We start from the raw sequence: 23,702 nt of genomic DNA, 5'->3' as shown, positions 1-23,702 counted from the left end.
GTGAGCGCACAGGACAGGAGAGATCTTTCTCTGGGACAGATGCCTGGGAGGCCATTTTGTCACTCCCTAATGGCATTTGGAGTGAGGTTACTTTCAATGTGAAAACTCACCCTGGTTTAGTCAGCAGCTTTCTTACCACAGTGTTGATGAATAGTTTTGCAGTTGTAGTTAGAAGACACAGGACTCAAACTATCTTACAGAACAGATACACAAAGATCTGGGAGATCTGTGTGTGTGAAGCCAGTAAAATGTGCATTGCCATGTAAACTGATATGTGAGACAGTACAGCTCCTTAAGGAGAGAGTGGGGGGGACTCTATAAGCCATTTTCTAAAAATAAAATATTAGTCTAGTTCTCAGCTGTTTGTATCAGTCTTGTTTAGTGAGCAGGGATTTAAATATCTGTGTTGCTGGGCTGGAGATTCCTCCTACTCCTCAGTAGCTGCTGGAGTAAGTTGTGATTTACTGTGCTTAATTTGAGCCCTATGGTGACAGAACAGGTCAATAAACACCAGTTTAATGTTACTGTCAGGGACTTTATTTTGGACCGGGGCCTGCTGAGTTAACCGTTACATCCCGCTCTAACGCTAGGGGTATGGTAGGGGTAAAACATGGAGATCCATGTGTATACACGGGGAATGAACATACTGTACTAAACATACACAGGTACAGAATACAATTTTTTTAAAACAAGACTAAATATATTGTTTAGTACAGTAGTTTATTCAAAATAGCAGGAGAAAATAAATAAATCAAAGTAATAAAATCAATGTGCAATATCGCAATACAATTAACTGTGTTTGTGTGTGTGAGAGAGTGACAGACAGAACACACCCTGAACACTTTCCCTACATGCCTCTGATCAAAATAAATCAACGCAGTCAGACAGAACATGCAATCCCAATACAGACTATCATGTTCAACCTAACCAAACGGTTCAACCTAACCAAACGGTTCAACCTAACCAAACGGTTCAACCTAACCAAACGGTTCAACCTAACCAAACGGTTCAACCTAACCAAACGGTTCAACCTAACCCTGTTGGACAGGAAACATTTCCTGAGAACACAAACCCTTTATGACGCATAAAGATAACACTGTGTGGTTAAATCCAAAACGGATTGTGGATGAGATACAGTCAATTTAAAAATAAATGTAAAAAAATTGCGCTGGCGCACACCCAGAACAATGTGTTTGTGTGGAGGTGCTGACTAATGGCAAATAAAGTCGCACACTCCATATATAAACTCACAGTAATTTATTGGCTATTTACCAACGTGTCGCCATCACTGCCTGAAGAAGGCACAGTGAAGCCGAAACGTTGGTAAATACCCAATAAATGACGGAGTTTATATATGGAGTGTGCGACTTCATTTTGATAGTTTATGAGATACATTCAATGCCATCAATAATATGATTATGGCTACAAGTCAGGTACCAGAGGATTGACCGTAGAAACAGAAGACAAAAGCAAGTGTTCTCCTCTAGATATTTCAAGGCACTTCCAACATGATTACTCTAAAGACTTATAAATAATGAGGATAGTCCAGTCCTCTGGCAGGAATACAATACCTAAATATGTCCATTCTTTGAGGTGTATTTTTTGGCCGCTGAGACAGACCCACCATGGCCATCTATAGTAGAGCTCACTTAAGTTGCCAGGGTAACAGGACAACAACACCTGCAAGTTGAAGAGGCATAAACAGAACCACTAGTCTACAGGCTTTAACACTTGAGAAACAAACCCTAACGTTCACTCTTTTCCCCTCCCTAAATAAATCCTAAAGATAGCAATTCCTCAAGTTTTGTCAATCTCTGGGATGCTGAGCATGTTTACATCATGAGGAGTCCTTTAAGTGACACAAAAGGTCTGCATCCCAATAGTGTCAAGTGACTTTCTCCTTGGTCTGCAGTGATCTGAACACATAAGATAGGTGACAACAGTATACCTACAGCATACCTACCCGGAACTGGCTTTCAACTATGCAGTTATTTTCCCATCAGTGCAGATATACAACAAACAATTAAATAAACATGAGGTCGCTCCTGGTCAATACAGTCCTGTTTTTTCCAACGGCTCTGCGCTTACATTGAAGGACTGATTACTGAAGCGCTGGTTCCAGGGTCAGTCCGGGTTGTAAATTCCAAATGATTGACTGCGGCTCCCATGCTTTGAGCCATGAGTTCCTTCAATATTTATTTAAAACTCAGAGTTCATGGATCCAGATTCCATGTGATTTAGTCATAGAAATCCCAATAAATAAATCTCTATGCACAGTTGTATGATTCTACGACCTGTGTTGCATCCCTGGTAAATCCATCAATTGAGCCTGGGGACGAAGTTAGATCTCTGGGTTTAGGAGGGGATGGGGTGGAATGTTATTCAAAAAGGCTAAGTTCCAATTGCAGGATCCAAATCTGGCTCTCTTTCTCCAAACCATGTGCTGGATCTCTTGGTCTCTGGTTCTAGGATGGGGTGAGGTCAGGACTGGTCATCTCTGTGGTGGGGCTGGCTAGACACTCACTGGACTTCAGGCTGGCCAGGGACTTATTGCTGGCTACTGACTGCAGAGACCCACACAGACCTATCAGAGAGGGGATGTCCTCCTTCCCTGGGGAGCAGAAGAGGGGGTTAACACATGCAGAAAATTATTATTATTTATTGGTAGTGGGGGAGAGCACAGAAATGCACACACACACCATGGTGGTGCCAGTGTGAGCTGGCTGGTCTAGTGTCCAGGTTGAGTGTGTGTGAGGGCTCCAGAGAGGTCTGGGACAGCTGCTCTAGACTCTGGAAATTCTTCCTGTAGAACACAGAGACATTAGAGTGGACTCTCTGGATGCATCTAAGTAGTGTGATGGCTACATTGGAATAACCATTTGGAATGTTAAAATTCATATTTTTTTCACAGAACTTCTCACAGGTACAGTATATAAATATATGGCGTGTAAGTGAGGAAGTTGTGGAATAGGAATGTATCCCTGTTTACATACTCCTCCCACTGCCCCACCCTATTCCTGTACAGCATGGTATCCAAGGCAACAGCATTGGTATCCATGGCACCGGGTGAAGGCCACTGATTGGTCAGATGTGCAGTCAGTTCTTGTCTGGACCTCAAGTCATGGTTCTTCAGCGCCATCCTTCAGCAGGATGAAATATACACGCACACAAACCTATACTGTCAAGACACTAGCTACTCCTATTGTGTTCCTGGAACATTCTGTCCCAAAATATGCTACGTACCCCAGTCTCTCTGTAATCTCTCCTCACCTTCTCTCTACCTTTACCTCCCTATGTTGTGTCTGTAAATCCATACCTCTGACTGATTGTTGTTTGAGAGATGACTGCAGTTTCAACACCAGCATTTGGAAAGCTAAGGAAATCCTCACAACCCAAATTAAAATATTGATCAGAAGGTGGAAAGGAAGAGGTGAAATTGATCACACCATCTCCTCTGATGATTCACCCAGGCCAAGTCATCACACCATCTCCTCTGATGATTCACGCAGGCCAAGTCATCACACCAAGGTTATTACAGTAAACAAACAAATTATGAAAAAAACTATAAACTGAAATAAAACGAACAAATCTGTTTTGAAAAACTAAAACTATCCTCAAACTATATTTGACTCCAAAATGAACTCAAATAAAATAGAATTATCAAGCTTCTGAATCTGGCAGGCCACATTAATATTTAAAGGTAGATTCAGCAAGATGACGACGCCATGAGCAGCACCGCAGATATTGGGGGCGTTTGAGTGGTAAGGCCGAAAGCATCCGACTGCAGGCAAAAGTGGAGGAGTGAAGTCAGGGGAGATGCATCTGTGACAGCCCAAAGTTGTGGTTTTCCAACAGCAAGGCTCAGATCAACATGGCAGTGTTGCCATCGTTTAGAAAATGTTTTCTTTATAATGTCTAAATAAACATCTATTTCCCAAATCACACTCAAACTGAAATCCTATCAATTAGTGAGAGAGAGGCTCAGAGCACATTTATTTATATGGTTCCCGTTTCAGTCATGTCTTTGGTCACGTTCGCGTGGGTCAAACAAAACAACCCTGATGATTGGTTGGCAATAGAGCTTCCCACAATACAGGCGATGGCTCCAGAATTAAGTTGGTGAAGAGCAGAAACTTGCAGTCAACGACCTTTGATCACATTTTTGTAATGTTCAAGCAGTTGACATGTAGGTGCAAGTCAGACCATTTTTCTCCCACAATGCAACACATTTTGAAAGGCTTGACAAAAGTGGTCCGCTCTGAGATTTGCACGATGCAACATGGTAGCTACGGGACCAAAACAGAGAAGTTAAGCCTCACGCTCCAATACTACTGTGTACACGGGGGCATCTACATCATCTTACCGAGTCTACTTTTAAACCTAACTTAAAAACCTCATAAGGATCAGATCCCCCCCCCCCCCCCAATTTTCACCCAAAATGACATACCCAAATCTGCCTGTAGCAAGGATATGCATATTCTTGAAACCATTTGAAAGGAAACACTTTGAAGTTTGTGGAAATGTGGAAATTATGTAGGAGAATAAACACACATCTGGTAAAAGATAATACAGAAAAAAAACATTTTTTTTTTAACCATCTCTGAAAGGCAAGAGAAAGACCATAATGTATTATTCCAGCCCAGGCGCAATTTAGATTTTGGCCACTAGATGGCAGCAGTGCATGTGCAACGTTTTAGACAGTTCCAATGAACCATTGCATATCTGTTCAAGACTGCCCAAATGTGCCTATTTGGTTTATTAACACATTTTCAAGTTCATAATTGGGCACTCTCCTCAAACAATAACATGGTATTAACATGGCATTATACACACCGATCACGTAGAGGTTAACCTATGACCTGACCCATCACCTTATGTATTACTGGCCCATAGTGGCATTCTGTCCCTAACACTAAAACAAAAAAAAATATATATATATATATATATTTTTCTTCATAAAATAAACTAAATTAAAAGGAAAAGTGGATCAGAAAACGAACTGAACTTCAAATAACCTTGTGTCACACACACACACTTTCCTATACCTGTAAGTATAAGTCCTCAGAAAAGTAGGGACATTTTGCAGGTCCTCACTTGTGAAAATAACCATTTTAGTCTTTAGGGTTAAGGTTAGAATTAGGGTTAGTGGTTAGGTTTAGGAGTTAAGGTTGTTGGTCCCCAAGAAGTCCTTACAAGTATAGTAAGACATAGCTGTGTGCACTACTCCTGCATTCCCTGGCCCTCTCGCTGTGGTTAAAATGTCACACTCACAGCTGGTCATTCCACCCACTCACAGATACACAAACTCACAGTTGGTCCTGGAGCTCCAGCACGATGTATTCTAGTTGTTCCTTCTCCAGTGTGTGTGAGAGGTGTGTGTCTGTTAGTCTCTGCTGAAGAGCTTTGTTCTGAGGAATCATTTGAGACAGCTGGGCCTCTCTCAGATGAACCATCTCTTCCAGATAACACTGGCGCACACACACGCGTGAGTTGTTGCATTATTACATTTTTTGCAGTAGCAAAACAGATAAACAAGGGAAGATTTTTGTTTTGGTAAAGGAGGCACTATAGATTTGTTCTCTGGTGAGGATGGAATGAATGATATCAAGCTGTGTGCGTTTCCATTTCCTCAAGAGAGCACATTTCCTCAGAGCACTGAGTTAGCCTGACATTTTGATTTCTAACTTTCCAATTATTCCACAGACACCTCAGTCTCAGTGTCTCATGCACAAATACACCTGCATTCTATGGTGCAATACAGTGTTCTGCAACACACACATACAATACACACACTGGGACGTTACCTTCTGTTCCAGTGCCATGCGGTATTTCTGCTCGAGTCGTTTACACCTGCAGACCCAGCTGCTCTGCTCAGTTAAGATGGCCTCCGCAGTGCTGGCGGCCATCTTTTCAGGGGTGATGTTCTCGCTGCCGCTGCTCCCCAGGGTCCTCAACTCCTCCTCGTCACTGCTGATGCTGTTCTCTCTACACAGGGGGAAAGGGCACACTTCAGAGGGTACTACAGAGGGGGTAGGAGTTCAATTTATAGAGCACATACAGGAGGGGGGGGGGGGGGGGGGTACATAATAGCAGGTAAAGGACTAAAAGATTGACTCCCACATACCTCTGAAACGACTTCAGATAAGGCATATAGTCAATCACCGCTGGGCAGCTTCCATTCAGCCCCTCCCCTTTCAGACAGAAGCTAACCACCAGAGGAAAACACACTTTAATTGAGACCTTTACTGTATAACCTGAGCTATGACTCAGCAACACTATAAATAATATACGAGTACCTGAAGTCAATGGTGTTGAGACCGATGAGTGTATCTGCTAGCAGCCCCGCCTCCTCACCTAGCATGATGGCCCCATCCTCATACCATTTCCTACACAACATAGAACACACACACTAGCTCCATCCTCAGAACACCTAAAACCAACACTCAACTCAGTCTGGTGTTTTGTATTGCCATTGTGTGTGTGTGTGCCAGAGAGAAAGACCTGGTGGTTTTGAAGTCCCTCAGGGCGGAGGAGATGTACTCAGACAGCCTCTTCTCCATCAGCACCAGCCTGATCCACGCCCGACCCTGTGGACACACACAGTCCTTAAGTTTCCATTATACATCAGACCTGCATAGTAGCTCTTTAAAACAGACATCATTATCATACAAATACATGCTGCCCTTCCTACTTAGCAACAGTCAGCTGATTGAGTTTGTGCACCTGCACGCAAGTGTGCATGCATGGGTGCGTACGTGTGTGCGTGTGTGCCGGAGCTGTGGCGTTCTCTTGGACAACACTACAGTATTCATTGTTTAAAGCTTCTGAACAAAGCTGTCTTTTGTTCTGTGTGTAATTTCATCAGAAAAGGCTGAGACAGTTGTGTGTTTTAGATCTGTGGGAATATTGATGTTATCATTAAGGTCCATGGCTCAAGGCTTTCCAGCGTAACCAGCAACCTCTCTCTCGTGCAGACACACACACACCTTAGCTCTGGAGGAGCGGACATTCTCCATGCTCTCAATGCTGTGGATGCAGCTGGGAGAGACTTTACTGCAGGCTGCTTTTACATAATCCCAGAAACTACGATGAGTCTCATAACCAAACCACGTAGTCTGACCTGGGAGGAGCGAGAGCAAGCGAGCGAGAGAGCTACATTTATAGGTGGCATATTGACTCCAAAACCCAGCAGTGGTCCAGATGAGAAGGGCTTTAAGCATGTAATGGTGTGTTACTCTACCTTTGAGTCTGTGACTGAGAATCTGTTCCAGGATGGAGACGAAGTTGGTGAACTCTGGAGAGGAGTCGTCTATCGTGTCTAAACAGGAGCGGTCAATCAACGTCTTCACTGAAAACCTGTACACACACTTAACTGAGTCTGCACTGATTTCCAACCGGATCAGTGCGTTTCTCTCTGACATGCTGTTAAATGTGACTCTAGGGAGAGGAGATCTTCTGACTGAACAGATTTATAGGCTTTAGGAAACCCAATCTCTACTGCACACTATCAGTGGAGCGTTGACAATATACCAAAAAATATATTTTTTTAAATCACTGTCATACGCATATAGGTAGATTGCCCAGAGGTCAGATTGTGGGGCATGACAACAATGATAGGGCTCCTGACCAGAGATACTCTAACTAGTGTCTAGGTTATTAAGCACCGAGGAGATTTAATGCAATGAAGCAAACACAGGAAATGACTGTGTGGATTCTGGAATACAGGGATGCATCTCAGTAGTCTTAAATGGCCTCATTTCCATGTTGGTCAGACAAAGATGTAACAGTCATCTCTGTGTGGTGGGGCTTGTACTGCAGACACACAGTAGCAGGTTAAGTGGCAGTGGGGTGACTGGGCAGACAAAGCTTTATCTAAACAGGACAGGCAATAAGGTTTCAGTTTGTTCCATTACATACACAGGAAGACATACCAAATTCCCCCACTAGAATCCCCATACTTTAATGAAGACAGCTTCGACATCCCGCAGGGGGAAATCTATCATTTCCAGGGATAGGGACATGTACTAGTCTGTGGCGACCTAAATGCCAGAACCGGACACCTCAGCAACACAGGGGGACAAACATCTACCTGGAGGTGACAGCATTCCCGAGTGGCGCAGAGGTCTAAGACACTCCATGTCAGTGCAAGAGGTGTCACTGCAGTACCTGGTTTGGATCCGTGATTGGGAGCCCCATAGGGCAGCACACAACTAGGTCCAGCGTCATCCGAGTTTGGCCGTCATTGTAAATAAGAATTTGTTCTTAACTGACTTGCTTAGTTAAATAAAATATATAATTCCCTCCCCCATATACCCCCCTAGGCACAACAAAAACAGGTCACAATTCCTGCAGCTTTGTTGCACGCTGGGTATGGTATGTACATAGTCAATGGTAGGCTTCAAGGGGACTCCTACGTTAGGTGCAGCTATAGCTTATCCCTAGACTACTTTATCACTTACCTTAACCGAGTCTCACAGATATATACAGTTGAAGTCGGAAGTTTACATACACCGTAGCCAAATACATTTAAACTCGTTTTCACAATTCCTGACATTTAAATCAGAGTAAAAATTCCCTGACTTAGGATCATCACTTTATTTTAAGAATGTGAAATGTCAGAATAATAGTAGAGAGAATGATTTATTTCAGCTTTTATTTCTTTCATCACATTCCCAGTTGGGTCAGAAGTTTACATACACCCAATTAGTATTTGGTAGCATTGCCTTTAAATTATTTAACTTGGGTCAAACGTGGGTAGCCTTCCACAAGTTTCCCACAATAAGTTGGGTGAAATTTGGCCCATTCCTCCTGACATAGCTGGTGTATCCGAGTCAGGTTTGTGGGCCTCCTTGCTCGCACACGCTTTTTCAGTTCTACCCACACATTTTCCATAGGATTGAGGTCAGGGCTTTGTGATGGCCACTCCAATACCTTGACTTTGTTGTCCTTAAGCAATTTTGCCACATCTTTGGAAGTATGCTTGGGGTCATTGTCCATTTGGAAGACCCATTTGTGACCAAGCTTTAACTTCCTGACTGATGTCTTGAGATGTTGCTTCAATATATCCAGAGTTTTCCTTCCTCATGATGCCATCTATTTTGTTAAGTGCACAAGTCCCTCCAGCAGCAAAGCACCCCCACAACATGAAGCTGCCCCCGTGCTTCAGTTGAGATGGTGTTCGTCGGCTTGCAAGCCTCCCCTTTTAACCTCCAAACATAACGATGGTCATGATGGCCAAACAGTCAGACCAGAGGACATTTCTCCAAAAAATACGTCCCCATGTGCAGTTGCAAACTGTAGTCTGGCTTTTTTAATGGCAGTTTGGAAGCAGTGGCTTCTTCCTTGCGGAGCGGCCTTTCAGGTTGTATCGATATAGGTCTCGTTTTACTGTGGATATACAGTGGGCTCCAAAATGACTGGCACCCCTGACTGGTAACGCACCAACAATTCTTAAATATAAACAATATAATTAGAGATACTCAAAATACCAACATGTGAGAAATATTGTACTTTATTAATGTTTCAATGAAAAATCAATGTCCTCCAAATCAAGGTTTCACAATTAATGGCACCCTTAAAGATTGAAAATAACATCTACCAAAAATTAAACCAAATTAAATTCCACTTATTTAAGTTTATCTAAGTCTTAAGGAGCTATATTGAGCCATTACATCACTTCCTGTTTCCCTAGGGTATAAAAATGAGGTAACACATGCAATATCCCGCTGTCATCCAACACCATGAAGACAAAAGAACTGGCAGTTCAAAAGAGACAAATGGTTGTAGACCTTCATGTATCTGGTAATGGCTACAAGATCCACAAACTATTGAATATACCACTGAGCACTGTCAGGGCAATTCTTAAATTCAAAAGATATGGCACAGTTGAAAATCTCACAGGTCGAGGACGCAAATGCATTTGAGGATGATAAAAGAAGCAATAAAATCCCCAAGAATCACTGTGAAAGAATTGCAGGCCTTGGTGGCGTCTTGGGGTTTCAAAAAGCACCATCAGAAGCCACCTCCACAACCACAGGCTCTTTGGAAGGGTTGCCAGAAGAAAGCCCTTTCTGACCCCAAGACACAGAAGCTTGAAGTTTGCCAAAAGTAATTTAAATTATGACTGGAAGAAGGTGCTCTGGTCAGATGAGACCAAAATGGAACGTTTTGGTCAGATACAGCATCGGCACCGTTTGACGTCGAAACAGAGATGCATACAAGGAGAGGCACCTCATACCCACGGTGAAATATGGAAGGGGTCAGTGATGTTTTGGGGCGGTTTTAATTCCAGAGGTCTAGTGGCACTGGTTAAGATTGATGGCATGATGAATTCCACGAAGTATCAGGCAATTTTGGCTGGCAATCTGGTTGCCTCTGCCAGAAGGTTGGGACTTGGGCCGTAGGTGGACTTTCCAACAAGACAATGACCCGAAACATACCTCAAGATCCACACAGAAATGGTTCTGTGACAACAAAATCAATGTTCTGCCATGGCCATCTCAGTCGACCTCAATCCAATCGAAAACCTGTGGGCTGAGTGGAAGAGAGCAGTTGATGCAAACCCAATAATATGAAGAATATGAAGAATCTGCATAGAGGAATGGTCCAAAATCCCTTCAAATGTGTTCCTTAACCTTGTCAAACATTACAGGAAAAGACTCCATACTGTTATCCTTGCCAGAGGTGGTTGCACTAAGTACTAAATGAGTGCCAAAAATGATGAAACCTTGATTTTGGTTACATTTATTTTGTATTAAATAATTATGATTTTTGTTGGTTCCATTGAAACATTAATAAAGTACAGTATTTCTCACATGTTGGTATTTTGAGTTTCTCTATAATTATATTGTTTATATTTTTTTAAGTATTGTTTGTGCATTGCCAGTAATTGTGGAGGCCACTGTAGATACTTCTGTACCTGCTTCCTCCAGCAGCTTCACAAGGTCATTTGTTGTTGTTTTGGGATTGATTTGCACTTTTCGCACCAAAGTACGTTCATCTCTAGAAGACAGAACACATTTCCATCATGAGCGGTACAACGGCTGCGTGGTCCCATGGCGTTTATACTTGTTCATCTGTACAAACAATAGTACACGTGGTACCTCCAGGTATTTGGAAACTGCTCCCAAGGATGAACCAGACTTGTGGAAGTCTACAATTCTTTTTCTGAGGTCTTGGCTGATTTCCTCATGATGTCAAGCAAAGATGCACTGAGTTTGAAGGTAGGCCTTGAAATACATCCACAGGTACACCTCCAATTGACTAATTGAAGTCTATCAGAAGTTTCTAAAGCCATGACATGATTTTCTGGAATTTTCCAAGCTGTTTAAAGGCACAGTCAACATAGTGTATGTAAAATTAGGGCCGAATTCAAGTTTTCATAGCAATCGGAAATCGGTATTTTTGGGCGCCGATTTGCCGTTTTTTTTTTTTTTATTATATACCTTTATTTAACTAGGAAGTCAGTTAAGAACAAATTCTTATTTTCAATGACGGCCTAGGAACAGTGGGTTAACTGCCTTATTCAGGGGCAGAACGACAGATTGCCACCTTGTCAGCTCGGGGGATCCAATCTTGCAACCTTCTAGTTAACAAGTCCAACGCAATAACGACCTGCCTCTCTCGTTGCACTCCACAAGGAGACTGCCTGTTACGAGAATGCAGTAAGCCAAGGTAAGTTGCTAGCTAGCATTAAACTTATCTTATAAAAAAAACAATCATAATCACTAGTTAACTACACAGGGTTGATGATATTACTAGATATTATCTAGCGTGTCCTGCATTGCATATAATCTGACTGAGCATACAAGTATCTAAGTATCTGACTGAGCGGTGGTAGGCAGAAGCAGGCATGTAAACATTCATTCAAACAGCACTTTCGTGCGTTTTGCCAGCAGCTCTTCGTTGTGCGTCAAGCATTGCGCTGTTTATGACTTCAAGCCTATCAACTCCCGAGATAACTCATGTAACCGAAGTGAAATGGCTAGCTAGTTAGCATGTGCTAATTGTCGTTGTGTTGCTGGTGCCCAGGGAGGAGCGAGGAGAGGGACGGAAGCTATACTGTTACACTGGCAAAACTAAAGTGCATATAAGAACATCCAATAGTCAAAGGTTAATGAAATACAAATGGTATAGAGAGAAATAGTCCTATAATAACTACAACCTAAAACTTCTTACCTGGGAATATTGAAGACTCATGTTAAAAGGAACCACCAGCTTTCATATGTTCTCATGTTCTGAGCAAGGCACTTAAACGTTAGCTTTTTTAAAAAAAAAATGTACATGGCACATATTGCACTTTTACTTCCAACACTTTGTTTTTGCATTATTTAAACCAAATTGAACATGTTTCATTATTTACTTGAGGCTACATTTATTTTATTGATGTATTACAGTATATTAAGTTAAAATAAGTGTTCATTCAGTATTGTTGTAATTGTCATTACAAATAAATAAATAAATAAATAAATAAATAAATAAATAAATATCGGCATGGAAAAATCATAATCGGTCGACCTCATATATATACACACACACAGCGCAAAAAAATAAAGGGAACACTTAAACAACACAATGTAACTCCAAGTCAATCACACTTCTGTGAAATCAAACTGTCCACTTAGGAAGCAACACTGATTGACAATAAATTGCACATGCTGTTGTGCAAATGGAATAGACAACAGGTGGAAATTATAGAAAATTAGCAAGACACCCCAAATAAAGGAGTGGTTCTGCAGGTGTTGACCAGACCACTTCTCAGTTCCTATGCTTCCTGGCTGATGTTTTGGTCACTTTTGAATGCTGGTGGTGCTTTCACTCTTGTGGTAGCATGAGTCTACAACCCACAAAAGTGGCTCAGGTAGTGCAGCTCATCCAGGATGGCACATCAATGCGAGCTGTGGCAAGAATGTTTGCTGTGTCTGTCAGCGTAGTGTCCAGAGCATGGAGGCGCTACCAGGAGACAGGCCGGTACATCAGGAGACGTGGAGGAGGCCGTAGGAGGGCAACAACCCAACAGCAGGACCGCTACCTCCGCCTTTGTGCAAGGAGGACCAGGAGGAGCACTGCCAGATCCCTGCAAAATGACCTCCAGCAGGCCACAAATGTGCATGTGTCTGCTCAAACGGTCAGAAACAGACTCCATGAGGGTGGTATGAGGGCCCGACTTCCACAGGTGGGGGTTGTGCTTACAGCCCAACACCGTGCAGGACGTTTGGCATTTGCCAGAGAACACCAAGATTGGCCAATTCGCCACTGGCGCCCTGTGCTCTTCACAGATGAAAGCAGGTTCACACTGAGCACATGTGACAGACGTGACAGTCGAGACGCCGTGGAGAACGTTCTGCTGCCTGCAACATCCTCCAGCATGACCGGTTTGGCGGTGGGTCAGTCATGGTGTGGAGTGGCATTTCTTTGGGGGGCCACACAGCCCTCCATGTGCTCGCCAGAGGTAGCCTGACTGCCATTAGGTACCGAGATGAGATCCTCAGACCCCTTGTGAGACCAAATGCTGGTGCGGTTGGCCCTGGGATCCTCCTAATGCAAGACCTCATGTGGCTGGAGTGTGTCAGCAGTTCCTGCAAGAGGAAGGCATTGATGCTATGGACTGGCCCGCCCGTTCCCCAGACCCGAATCCAATTGAGCACATCTGGGACATCATGTGTGGTTTTCCACTTTAATTTGGAGTGTGACTCCAAATCCAGACCTCCATGGGTTGATCAATTTGATTTCCATTGATAATTTGTGTGATTTTGTTGTCAGCACATTCAACTATGTACAGAAAAAAGTATTTCATAAAAATATTTCATTCATTCAGATCTAGGATGTGTTATTTTAGTGTTCCCTTTATTTTTTTGAGCAGTGTATATTAATATAAATTAATTGGGCACTAGAACAGTCTGCAGCACCCAGCCTCACCCTACTAGAATATGAAGTCAAATGTCTACTGTTTGCTGATGATCTGATGCTTCTGCTCACCAACTAAGGAGGGCCTACAGCACCACCTAGATCTTCTGCACAGATTCTGTCAGACCTGGGCCCTGACAGTAAGTCTCAGTAAGACAAAAAGTGTTCCAAAAAAGGTCCAGTCGCCAGGACCACAAATACCAATTCCATCTAAACACCCATTTGCACACAAAATGATACATACCTTGGCCTAAAGATCAGCGCCACAGGTAACTGCCACAAATCTGTGAACGAGCTGAGCGACAAGGCAAGAAGGGCCTTTATGCCATCAAAAGGAACAAAATTCGACACACCAATTAGGATCTGGCTAAAAATACTTGAATCAGTTATTGAACCAATTGCCCTTTATGATTGTGAAGTCTTGGTCTGCTCACAAACCAAGAATTCACAAAATGGGGTAAACACCAAATTGAGACTCTGCAAATATTTCCTCAGTGTACAGCATTAAAAAAAACACTTAATAATGCATGCACAGCAGAACTAGGCCGATACCAGCTAATTATCAAAATCCAGAAAAGAGACCACCTAAAATGAAGCAATTCCCAAACCTTCCATAACAAAGCCATCACCTACAGAGATGAACCTGGAGAAGAGTCCCCTAAGCAAGCTGGTCCTGGGGCTCTGTTCACAAACAGACCCCACAGAGCCCCACGACAGCAACACAATTAGAACCAACCAAATCACGAGAAAACAAAAAGAGAATTATTTCCAATGTGTCAAGTAATTAACCAAAAAAAGACCAAACTAGAATGCTATTTGGCCCTAAACAGAGAGTACACAGTGGCAGAATACCTGACCACTGTGACCGACCCAAACTTAAGCAAAGCTTTGACTATGTAGACTCAGTGAGCATTGCCTTGCTATTGAGAAAGGCCACCGAAGGCAGACCAGAAGCTTTTAGTGGCCTACTACTCCACTTCTAAGAAGGCATTTAGGCACACATAGATCTGATGGCATGTAGACACAGGTGCTCAGAGGTCTCAGGAGAACTTAAATGAGTGCTCGTCTACCCTGTGTACCACTGAATCCTGATCAACAAGTTCAGACCTAAAACGGTTACGGTTGTCCTTATACATCTCCCCCCACCCCATCAGTGATTAGAAATGACAGTTCCCAGAGCATGGTAGATGACATTCAAAAATAATTGTCACATGCTTTGTAAACAACAGGTGTAAACTAACAGTGAAATGCTTACTGACGGGCCCTTAACAATGCAGAGAGAATTTTTTTGGAAAAAGATAACACGTGGAATAAATCCACAATGAGTAAGGATAACTTGGCGATATACACGGGGTAGCAGTACTGAATCCATGTCCAGGGGTACGAGGTAATGGAGTTCCATATGTAGATATAGGTAGGAGTAAAGTAACTAGGCAACAGGATAAATAACAGTAGCAGCAGCATAGTTAGTGTAAAAAGGGTCAATGCAGATAGTTAAATAGTTTACCAATAGCTACCCAGACCAACTATTTAGTGGTCTTATGGCTTTGAGTTAGCAGCTGTTCAGGGTTCTGTTGGTACCACTTGCCATGCGTTAGCAGAGAGAACAGTCTATGACTTGGGTGGCTGGAGTCTGACCATTTTTAAGGCCTTCCGCAGACACTGCCTGGTATAGAGGGTCTAGAGGGCAGGGAGCCCAGCCCCAGGGATGAACTGGGCCTTACACACTAACCTAGCGCCTTCCGGTTGGACGTCAAGCAGTTGCCACACCAAGTGGTGATGCACGACTGTATTGGTGTCTGTGGACAATGATAATTCCTTAGTGATGAGGACACAGAGGAACTTCACAGCCTTGTCTGCATATTAAATCAATGAAACCAATAAACTGTATCTATTCATGTTCTGCAGCAGTGTTTGATTGGATCTGAACTCATTCCACAGGATTTATATTTTCATTATTCCGATCATTGGTTTAGGCAGAGTCGGTCCTGATGACCCAAAGCGATTATTAAGTTTAGAGCAGTTGCTCACTATAAACTAACGTATATTGAACCCAAGTGCTCTGCATACATCAACTAAGAGTTTGAGAGCTTGGGACTATAAGGTTCTAGATAATTTGCTTTAAAGTTCCAACCCCTCATTGGTTTGAAAGGTGTCAGCGATTTTTATCTTGTATTCTGTTACACTTGAATTGCAACATGAATTTGTGTATTTAGACTACTGTATATGTAGAGAACATTGAACAGAACAGGGCTGTCAATAACTCAGTCTGGACAAAATGCAAGTAGAACCTTATAGTCCCAAGCACTCGACTTAGCACACTGAGAAAGCCTAGGCATTAGCTTAGTGAGCTAACATGAGTCTTCGGGAATCAGGCAAGGTTACTCACCACGTGAGCATAGTTCACCAAACCAACTAACTAATATCACAAGAACTGCACATGAAATGATTTAGAAAAGTGACATTCCTGGAGAATACTCTGACACAGGTTGTGAAAAGCCACCCCAGAAATGGGAAAACATAGCCTGATAAATCTTCGGTTGTGGTTTCCTCACCTGTCACCAACCATGGCTTGGAGATGAGATACACCACCTCGCCATGAAAATAAACCGCAGCCCTGGGGACAGAGGGGACAGATAATACAATGCCCACTCCCTTCTTTCTGATAGCAGTGATCTTTAATGGTGATGCACCAGTAGTCATGTGTGGGAGCAGAAAAAAGGGGCTCATGTGGCTACTGATTGAGTGGGATTATGTAGCATATATCTCATCTACCAAATCTCTCTCTTCACTAGAACCACAGGGGGCATACGGCTGGGTCTGATGGAGCTATACTTGATAGGGCGTTCAACAGCATGATGTTATCCACAGAGAACGACATCTAAAACACACACACTTTCGTATAATACACACTTGTACATGTGAAATAGGACAAATAAGCACCCACCAAACTATTATTATTTATACTGTTCGAAGAGCATGAGACTTCAGATTAATAAATTGAGTCATCACACAGTTCCGTGCCAATTCATAGCTGTGTGCTGAATTACCTTCGTTCATGTGAAATCTATAGACAATACCGGTATTGAGTTGGGCACCTAATTAATGAAGGTAACTGTGATTCCATAAATGATTAAGGCTCATAGGCGGCGGCGGGTGTGTATGTGTGACCATTAGAGAACCCTAATGATGTAGTGCGGCGTTATAGGCTACAGTTCATGTCGATATAACACCATCAATACTGTAATGTAAACGCAATGCCACTGAAGCAAGACAACCGCTGGTCGGTTATGTGCGCCATTTAGAAATATAACCTATCACCAATTACCCTACCGTCTTCAACAGCATCCACACACAATCACCAGTCGCGTGAGAATGTGGTCATTAATCATCTCACCAATTAGTAAATTAACACAATCAAGCCGAGCATTCTTTTACCTGCAGACAGTCAGTAGATTCCTCCTCTCCACAGCTCCGCTTCTGGCAGCGTCCTGTTTGTGAGCTACATGCAGCCCCAGGCTACGTGACGCCATCCTCGCCATAGTTAGTCGTATCTCCCCAGTGTATGTGCCCAGTATTTGCTGTCCCTGTTTCTTTTAAATCAGCAGGTTGGGTTCAACAGTGTACGCCACCGCCCGCGGGCTCTATCCGCGTCACTCCAGCACGCTCGCTCGTTTGTTGAAAGTCAACATATAGGGCAAGAGGGATATGGATGAACAGAAATCACCCAGTAATTTGGGAGAGAAACAGTCACGGGGTTGTGCTAAAACGCCCAAACCAAGTGCTGGGAAGTCTGAGCGGTTTAAATTCCTGTTTAGAGCGAATTAGGCTACCGATGGTAACCTCGATGGTCTTGGGAGACGAAGAGACTTTCTATGTGTGCATCCCAATAGTATAAAAAAGTACTTTATTCTCTCCTACATCTGCACCCATCTAAAAGGTTTAATGAAAATATTTCACACCAAACATACCCTGGTACCAGATTGGTTTGTGCTCATGTCAACTCCAGTGCTGTCATTGTTAAGCCAACACTTGGCATGCCAATTCAATAAGGAGTTATGGCATTTAGAGTTCACAAGAGAGTAGAAATAGACACCCAGGCTAGCTGAAACAAGAGAGTTCGTTTAGGTTTTGGCTACTTCCTGTACAGGCCCAGTTGCCTATTATTTCATAGAGAATGAAAGAGGACTCTAGTAGCCAAAAGGCTATATCAGCATGGGCAGCGCCATTGAGGGCCATTTTAATGTTGTCAACTTGGTGGGAGTTCCAACTTCAAGACTGTGGACAGTGGCTGGCTGAAGCTGGAGCAACGTCAATGGCAGCTGGGAGAATCACTTGAAGAATAATCATAGAGATAGATTCAGGACTCATCTTTGTATCAGTGCCATTATAGTGTCTGTGGCAGCATGGGCAGCGCCATTGAGGATATCTCCATATTGAAGTAGTACATTTTATTTTTCATGACTGGCTGATCCTTCCTGGTGACCAGGTTGGACATGACTCCAACAGGATCACCAGGAGGTATCAGCCGCTGTCCAGTCTTGTGGTTCTCAAATGTCAGATCGTGGGTGGTTCCGATGGCCGCTATCCATGGTGCTGAATCTGGATCTCTGCTACTAGCGCTATTTGCGAAAGTGACCAAAACATCAGCCAGGAAGCATAGGAACTGAGAAGTGGTCTGTGGTTGCCACCTGCAGAACTACTCCTTTATTGGGAGTGTCTTGCTAATTGCCTATAATTTCCACCTGTTGTCTATTCCATTTGCACAACAGCATGTGAAATGTATTGTCAATCAGTGTTGCTTCCTAAGTGGACGGTTTGATTTCACAGAAGTTTGATTGACTTGGAGTAACATTGTGTTGTTTAAGTGTTCCCTTTATTTTTTTGAGCAGTGTATATTGATGATGTTCCGAATGAGAATAATCTGTATTCGCCAAATATAAGCTATTTATATGTACAGTAATTTGACTAGCTGAAATGGTGCTGCAACAATAAACAGAAAGCAAAGCAAGGTTTTTTATGTTAATTTAATCAGGCCACAGGCCACATTGAACGTGTTCGAACTGTGTTCTCTGTTATGATATGATGATAGGGTGGCAGGTGGTGGTTAGAGTGGTGGGCCAGTAACTAAAAGGTTGCTGGTTCAACTACCTGAGCTGACAAGGTGAAATCTGTTGCTCTGCCCTTGAGGAAGGCACTTAACCCTAATTTCCCCGAAGGGTGCTGTACTACTATTGCTGACCCAGTAAAACCACACCTATCTGGTGTGTAAAAATAGAAATGTTAGGAATGTCAGTTTTCAGGTAGATGGGGACCTCCAGTGGCCATGGAGTGAGCTGCAGCTGTTCCAATACCTGAATCCTTCCTCCCCTTTCCTGAAGTGCCTTGGACACTGATCTGACACACGCTCAGTGGGAATAGTCAGTATGGTGTTTATAGCAGAGGAGATTCACAGGGGCATTTGGTGAGTTTAAGGCACATGTGTCGAACTCATTCCATGGAGGCTGAGTGTCTGTGGGTTTTCACTCCTTTGAACTTGATTAAAGTCAGTAATTAGCAAAGAACTCCCCTCACCTGGTTGTCTAGGTGTTAATTGAAAGGAAAAGGCAGCAGATGCTAGGCCCTCCATGGAATGAGTTTGACACCCCAGGTTTAAGGGGATTCATGGATATCGAAAAAAGTGTTTTTGGGCTACTGATGAAATGCAATGGACTAATTATCTACCCCAAGACAACAACTCTACTGAGACAGACCGATCAAAACTCTAATGAGACAAACCAATCAAAACTACTGAAACAGATCAATCAAAACTCTACTGAAACAGACCAATCAAAACTCTACTGAGACAGACCAATCAAAACTGTTTTGATGTGTTTTGTGTTTTCACTTTTTTCTCTGAGGAAACAAGATGCCTCATCTCGGGGGTTAAACTATTTTCTAACTAAACGAGAGGTGCCCTTACTGCAGGGGTAGCCAACTAGATTCAGCCGCGGCCTGATCTTTGTTGGAGTGGATGGTCAGGGGGCTGGAACATAATTATAATCATTTGTACACTGCAAATTGTCCACAACTACGACCAAAATTAGATTGTATTTGAAAATAACAATCATTTTATACCATTGTATTGGGAAATAACAATCATTTCATACCTTGATTACATTGAGACACAATCACATATGTCTATTTTTATTCATGGGAATATGAGGTGAACAGATGACCTAAATCAAACTCATTTTGTGCTGAATTCCTGGTGATTTTAGTCATTTTTAGACCAAAAACTAAAATCCCCCCCAAAAGAAAATACATACATATACAGTGGGCAAAAAAGTATTTAGTCAGCCACCAATTGTGCAAGTTCTCCCACTTAAAAAGATGAGAGAGGCCTGTAATTTTCATCATAGGTACACTTCAACTATGACAGACAAAATGAGAAAAAAATCCAGAAAATCACATTGTAGGATTTTTTATTAATTTATTTGCAAATTATGGTGGAAAATAAGTATTTGGTCAATAACAAAAGTGTATCTCTTTGTTATATACCCTTTGTTGGCAAAGACAGAGGTCAAACTTTTTCTGTAATTCTTCACAAGGTTTTCACACACTGTTGCTGGTATTTTGGCCCATTCCTCCATGCAGATGTCCTCTGGAGCAGTGATGTTTTGGGGCTGTTGCTGGGCAACACGGACTTTCAACTCCCTCCAAAGATTTTCTATGGGGTTGAGATCTGGAGACTGGCTAGGCCACTCCAGGACCTTGAAATGCTTCTTACGAAGCCACTCCTTCGTTGCCCGGGCGGTGTGTTTGGGATCATTGTCATGCTGAAAGACCCAGCCACGTTTCATCTTCAATGCCCTTGCTGATGGAAGGAGGTTTTCACTCAAAATCTCACGATACATGGCCCCATTCATTCTTTCCTTTACAACACATATGTCAGAGTCAAGGCCCGCGGGCCACATCCGGCCCGCAAGAAGGTTTTTTACGGCCCCTGGGATGATCTTGATTTATTATTAGAACCGGCCCGCAGCAAGCCGGCAGCCCGCAGATCTTTTACACGCACCAATACTACATTTCCCACAATGCAAAGGTGACGCACCGAGCAGTAGGCTGCTTCATTTCAATATTTATTGGCACAGCAGTCGTCAGCATCACAGTAAAATTAACTTTCAGATACCCATCAAAAATGGCAAAACGGAAGGTGGATACTGAGAACCGGGGGTTTCAAACAAGGTGGGAGTCGGAGTATATGTTCACGAAGGTAGCTGGAAAACCTGTGTGTCTTCTGTGTGGAGAAAGTGTGGCGGTACTGAAAGAGTATAATCTGAGACGACATTATGAAACGAAACACGCGGACAAAAACAAGAATATGGACATGGAACAAAGGCTACAAAAGGCAGAGGAATTAAAACGAGGCCTCAAATCTCGACAGGCTCTGTTCAAAAAAGCCAAATCACAAGGCCAGGCTGCTGTCAAGGCCAGTTTTATTTTGGCAGAAGAGATCGCTAAATCAGCCCGGCCATTTACGGAGGGGGATTTCATCAAAAACTGCATGATTAAAGTTTGTGACGAAGTTTGCCCAGAAAAAAGGCAACTCTTTTTAAATGTGAGTCTGAGCAGAAACACCATTGCCGAGAGAGTAGACCAGTTGTCCATCAATCTAAAAGAGCAGCTTGTGAAAAAGGGAAAAGATTTTATTGCATATTCCTTGGCTGTGGATGAGAGCACCGACATTTCTGACATTGCCCAGTTGTCAATTTTCATCCGCGGAGTGGACTCCAACCTAAGCGTGACAGAGGAGTTTTTGGCTTTACGTCCTATGCATGGCACAACTACGGGGCATGATTTGTATGAAGAGGTGTCAAGATGTGTAAATGAGATGGAGCTGCCTTGGGAAAAACTCGTGGGTTTGACAACCGACGGAGCACCTGCGATGTGTGGACACAGGAGCGGACTGGTGGCGAAGATACGGGAAAAGATGCAAGAGGAAAACGCGACAGGTGAGCTGACAGCTTATCATTGTATCATACACCAGGAAGCGTTGTGCGGTAAAGCCTTGAAAATGGAGCATGTAATGAGCATCATCACGCGCACAGTTAACTTTATCAGAGCCAAAGGTTTGAATCACCGCCAGTTCAAGGCATTTCTGACGGAGTTAGAAACGGAGCATGGTGATTTGCCTTATCACACAGAGGTGCGATGGCTAAGCCAGGGAAAGGTGCTTCAAAGATGTTTCGAGCTTCGTGAGGAGATTTGTCTGTTCTTGGACAGCAAAGGGAAAGACACAACACAACTCCGAGACGAAATGTTTCTGTGTGAAATGGCTTTTCTGTGTGACATTACGAGTCATCTGAATGCAATAAACTTGCAGCTGCAGGGTCGGGATCGTGTCATCTCTGATATGTACAGTACAGTGAAGGCATTTAAAACCAAACTGACTCTGTGGGAGACGCAGATGCGGAAAGAAAATTTGAGCCACTTTCCCAGCTGCCAGACCATGAAAGAGAAGCTCTCTACCAGTGCGTTCCCGAGCACACAGTTGGCTGATAAAATAGGTATGCTTGCCGCTGACTTTCGACGCCGATTTGCTGACTTTGAAGCACAAAAAAGCAGGTTGGAACTGCTCGGTAACCCATTTGCTGTTGACGTGGAAAGCTCACCACCAAACCTCCAAATGGAGTTGATTGACCTCCAATGCAATGATGCACTGAGGGCAAAATATGCGGCAGTGGGTGCTGCGGAGTTCGCCCGTTTCCTCCCCGGCACAATGCCCCAGCTGCGCATCCAGGCTGCTCAAACGTTGTCTATGTTTGGCAGCACATACCTGTGTGAACAACTGTTTTCTTTGATGAACCTGAACAAAACATCACACAGAAGTCGACTTACTGCTGAACACCTCCACTCAATTCTGAGGATTTCTTCAGCTCAGAGCCTTACCCCGAACATTGATGAACTTGTGGAAAAGATGGGACACCACCAAGTATCACCCTCAACCTCAAACAAGTGAACATTACTGTGCAATCACATATTTAGAGTTTTTACTCAGTTCAAGTTTAAAAGTTAAAATTTAATATTTGTTTTCACTGCATGTTACTTCTCCTTAAACAAAGTGTTGTTTTTGATTAATAGATTTTTGCACTTTATTTTTTTGTATTTCAATCCAATTATATTTTAAAAATATTTCAGTTGAGTGGATAATAGAAAATTGCTATTATTGTTTTTTCTTTGAAGTAAATTTAGCCCACTTTTGCTAAAATAGAAAATATAGTCTACTGATGGTGCCTTGAATACCGGTTTCTTTCATTTAATGTTCATGTTATGGGGATATTTATATAAAGGAAATTTGTCTTTTGTGTCTGTTGAAAATTAAAGATTACTGACAGAGCCATAAGAAAATATTGCTTTATTTATCTGATCATATTGTAATATATTTGTTAGGTTTTCAGTAGGTTCAATTAGGTTCACTAGACTATATGCGTCATTTAAAAATTTTTCAATGAACATTCGAACAGTCCGGCCCTCGTCTTGTAGCTGATTTTTTTATTTGGCCCTCCGTCCATTTGACTTTGACACCCCTGCTTTACAAGGATCAGTCGTCCTGGTCCCTTTGCAGAAAAACAGCCCCAAAGCATGATGTTTCCACCCCCATGCTTCACAGTAGGTATGGTGTTCTTTGGATGCAACTCAGCATTCTTTGTCCTCCAAACACGACAAGTTGAGTTTTTACCAAAAAGTTATATTTTGGTTTCATCTGACCATATGACATTCTCCCAATCTTCTTCTGGATCATCCAAATGCTATCT

The 23,702-nt window shown here is 42.8% G+C and overlaps 1 protein-coding gene across 8 annotated transcripts; it reads right to left on the bottom strand.

The window, feature by feature from the left end:
* Positions 1 to 514: 514 nt before the first annotated feature.
* Positions 515 to 18,740, bottom strand: LOC110507743 (RUN domain-containing protein 3B). 8 transcript variants are annotated; one of them, XR_005040320.1, is made up of 12 exons: positions 17,344 to 18,739; positions 16,461 to 16,522; positions 7,241 to 7,318; positions 6,987 to 7,120; positions 6,502 to 6,587; positions 6,297 to 6,386; positions 6,125 to 6,205; positions 5,805 to 5,985; positions 5,311 to 5,468; positions 2,700 to 2,803; positions 1,032 to 2,611; positions 515 to 959 (listed from the first exon to the last, which is right to left on the bottom strand). XR_005040320.1 is itself a non-coding variant. In XM_036967173.1 (11 exons), exons 1-11 carry the CDS (start codon positions 17,445 to 17,447, stop codon positions 2,466 to 2,468), a joined length of 1,221 nt encoding a protein of 406 aa, XP_036823068.1. In that variant the 5' UTR covers positions 17,448 to 18,740; the 3' UTR covers positions 515 to 2,465. The 8 variants fall into 8 exon arrangements, 6 of the variants coding, with proteins under 6 accessions (XP_036823068.1, XP_021443645.2, XP_036823069.1 ...); XR_005040319.1 differs by having other exon boundaries at positions 515 to 941; XM_036967173.1 differs by having other exon boundaries at positions 515 to 2,606; positions 2,698 to 2,803; positions 17,344 to 18,740.
* Between the last annotated feature and the right edge of the window lie 4,962 nt (positions 18,741 to 23,702).

This window comes from Oncorhynchus mykiss, chromosome 3 (assembly GCF_013265735.2).
Source record: "Oncorhynchus mykiss isolate Arlee chromosome 3, USDA_OmykA_1.1, whole genome shotgun sequence".
NCBI lineage: Eukaryota > Metazoa > Chordata > Actinopteri > Salmoniformes > Salmonidae > Oncorhynchus > Oncorhynchus mykiss.
The sequence above is the reverse complement of the archived record's forward strand: the minus strand, read 5'-3'. Positions and strand labels throughout refer to the sequence as shown.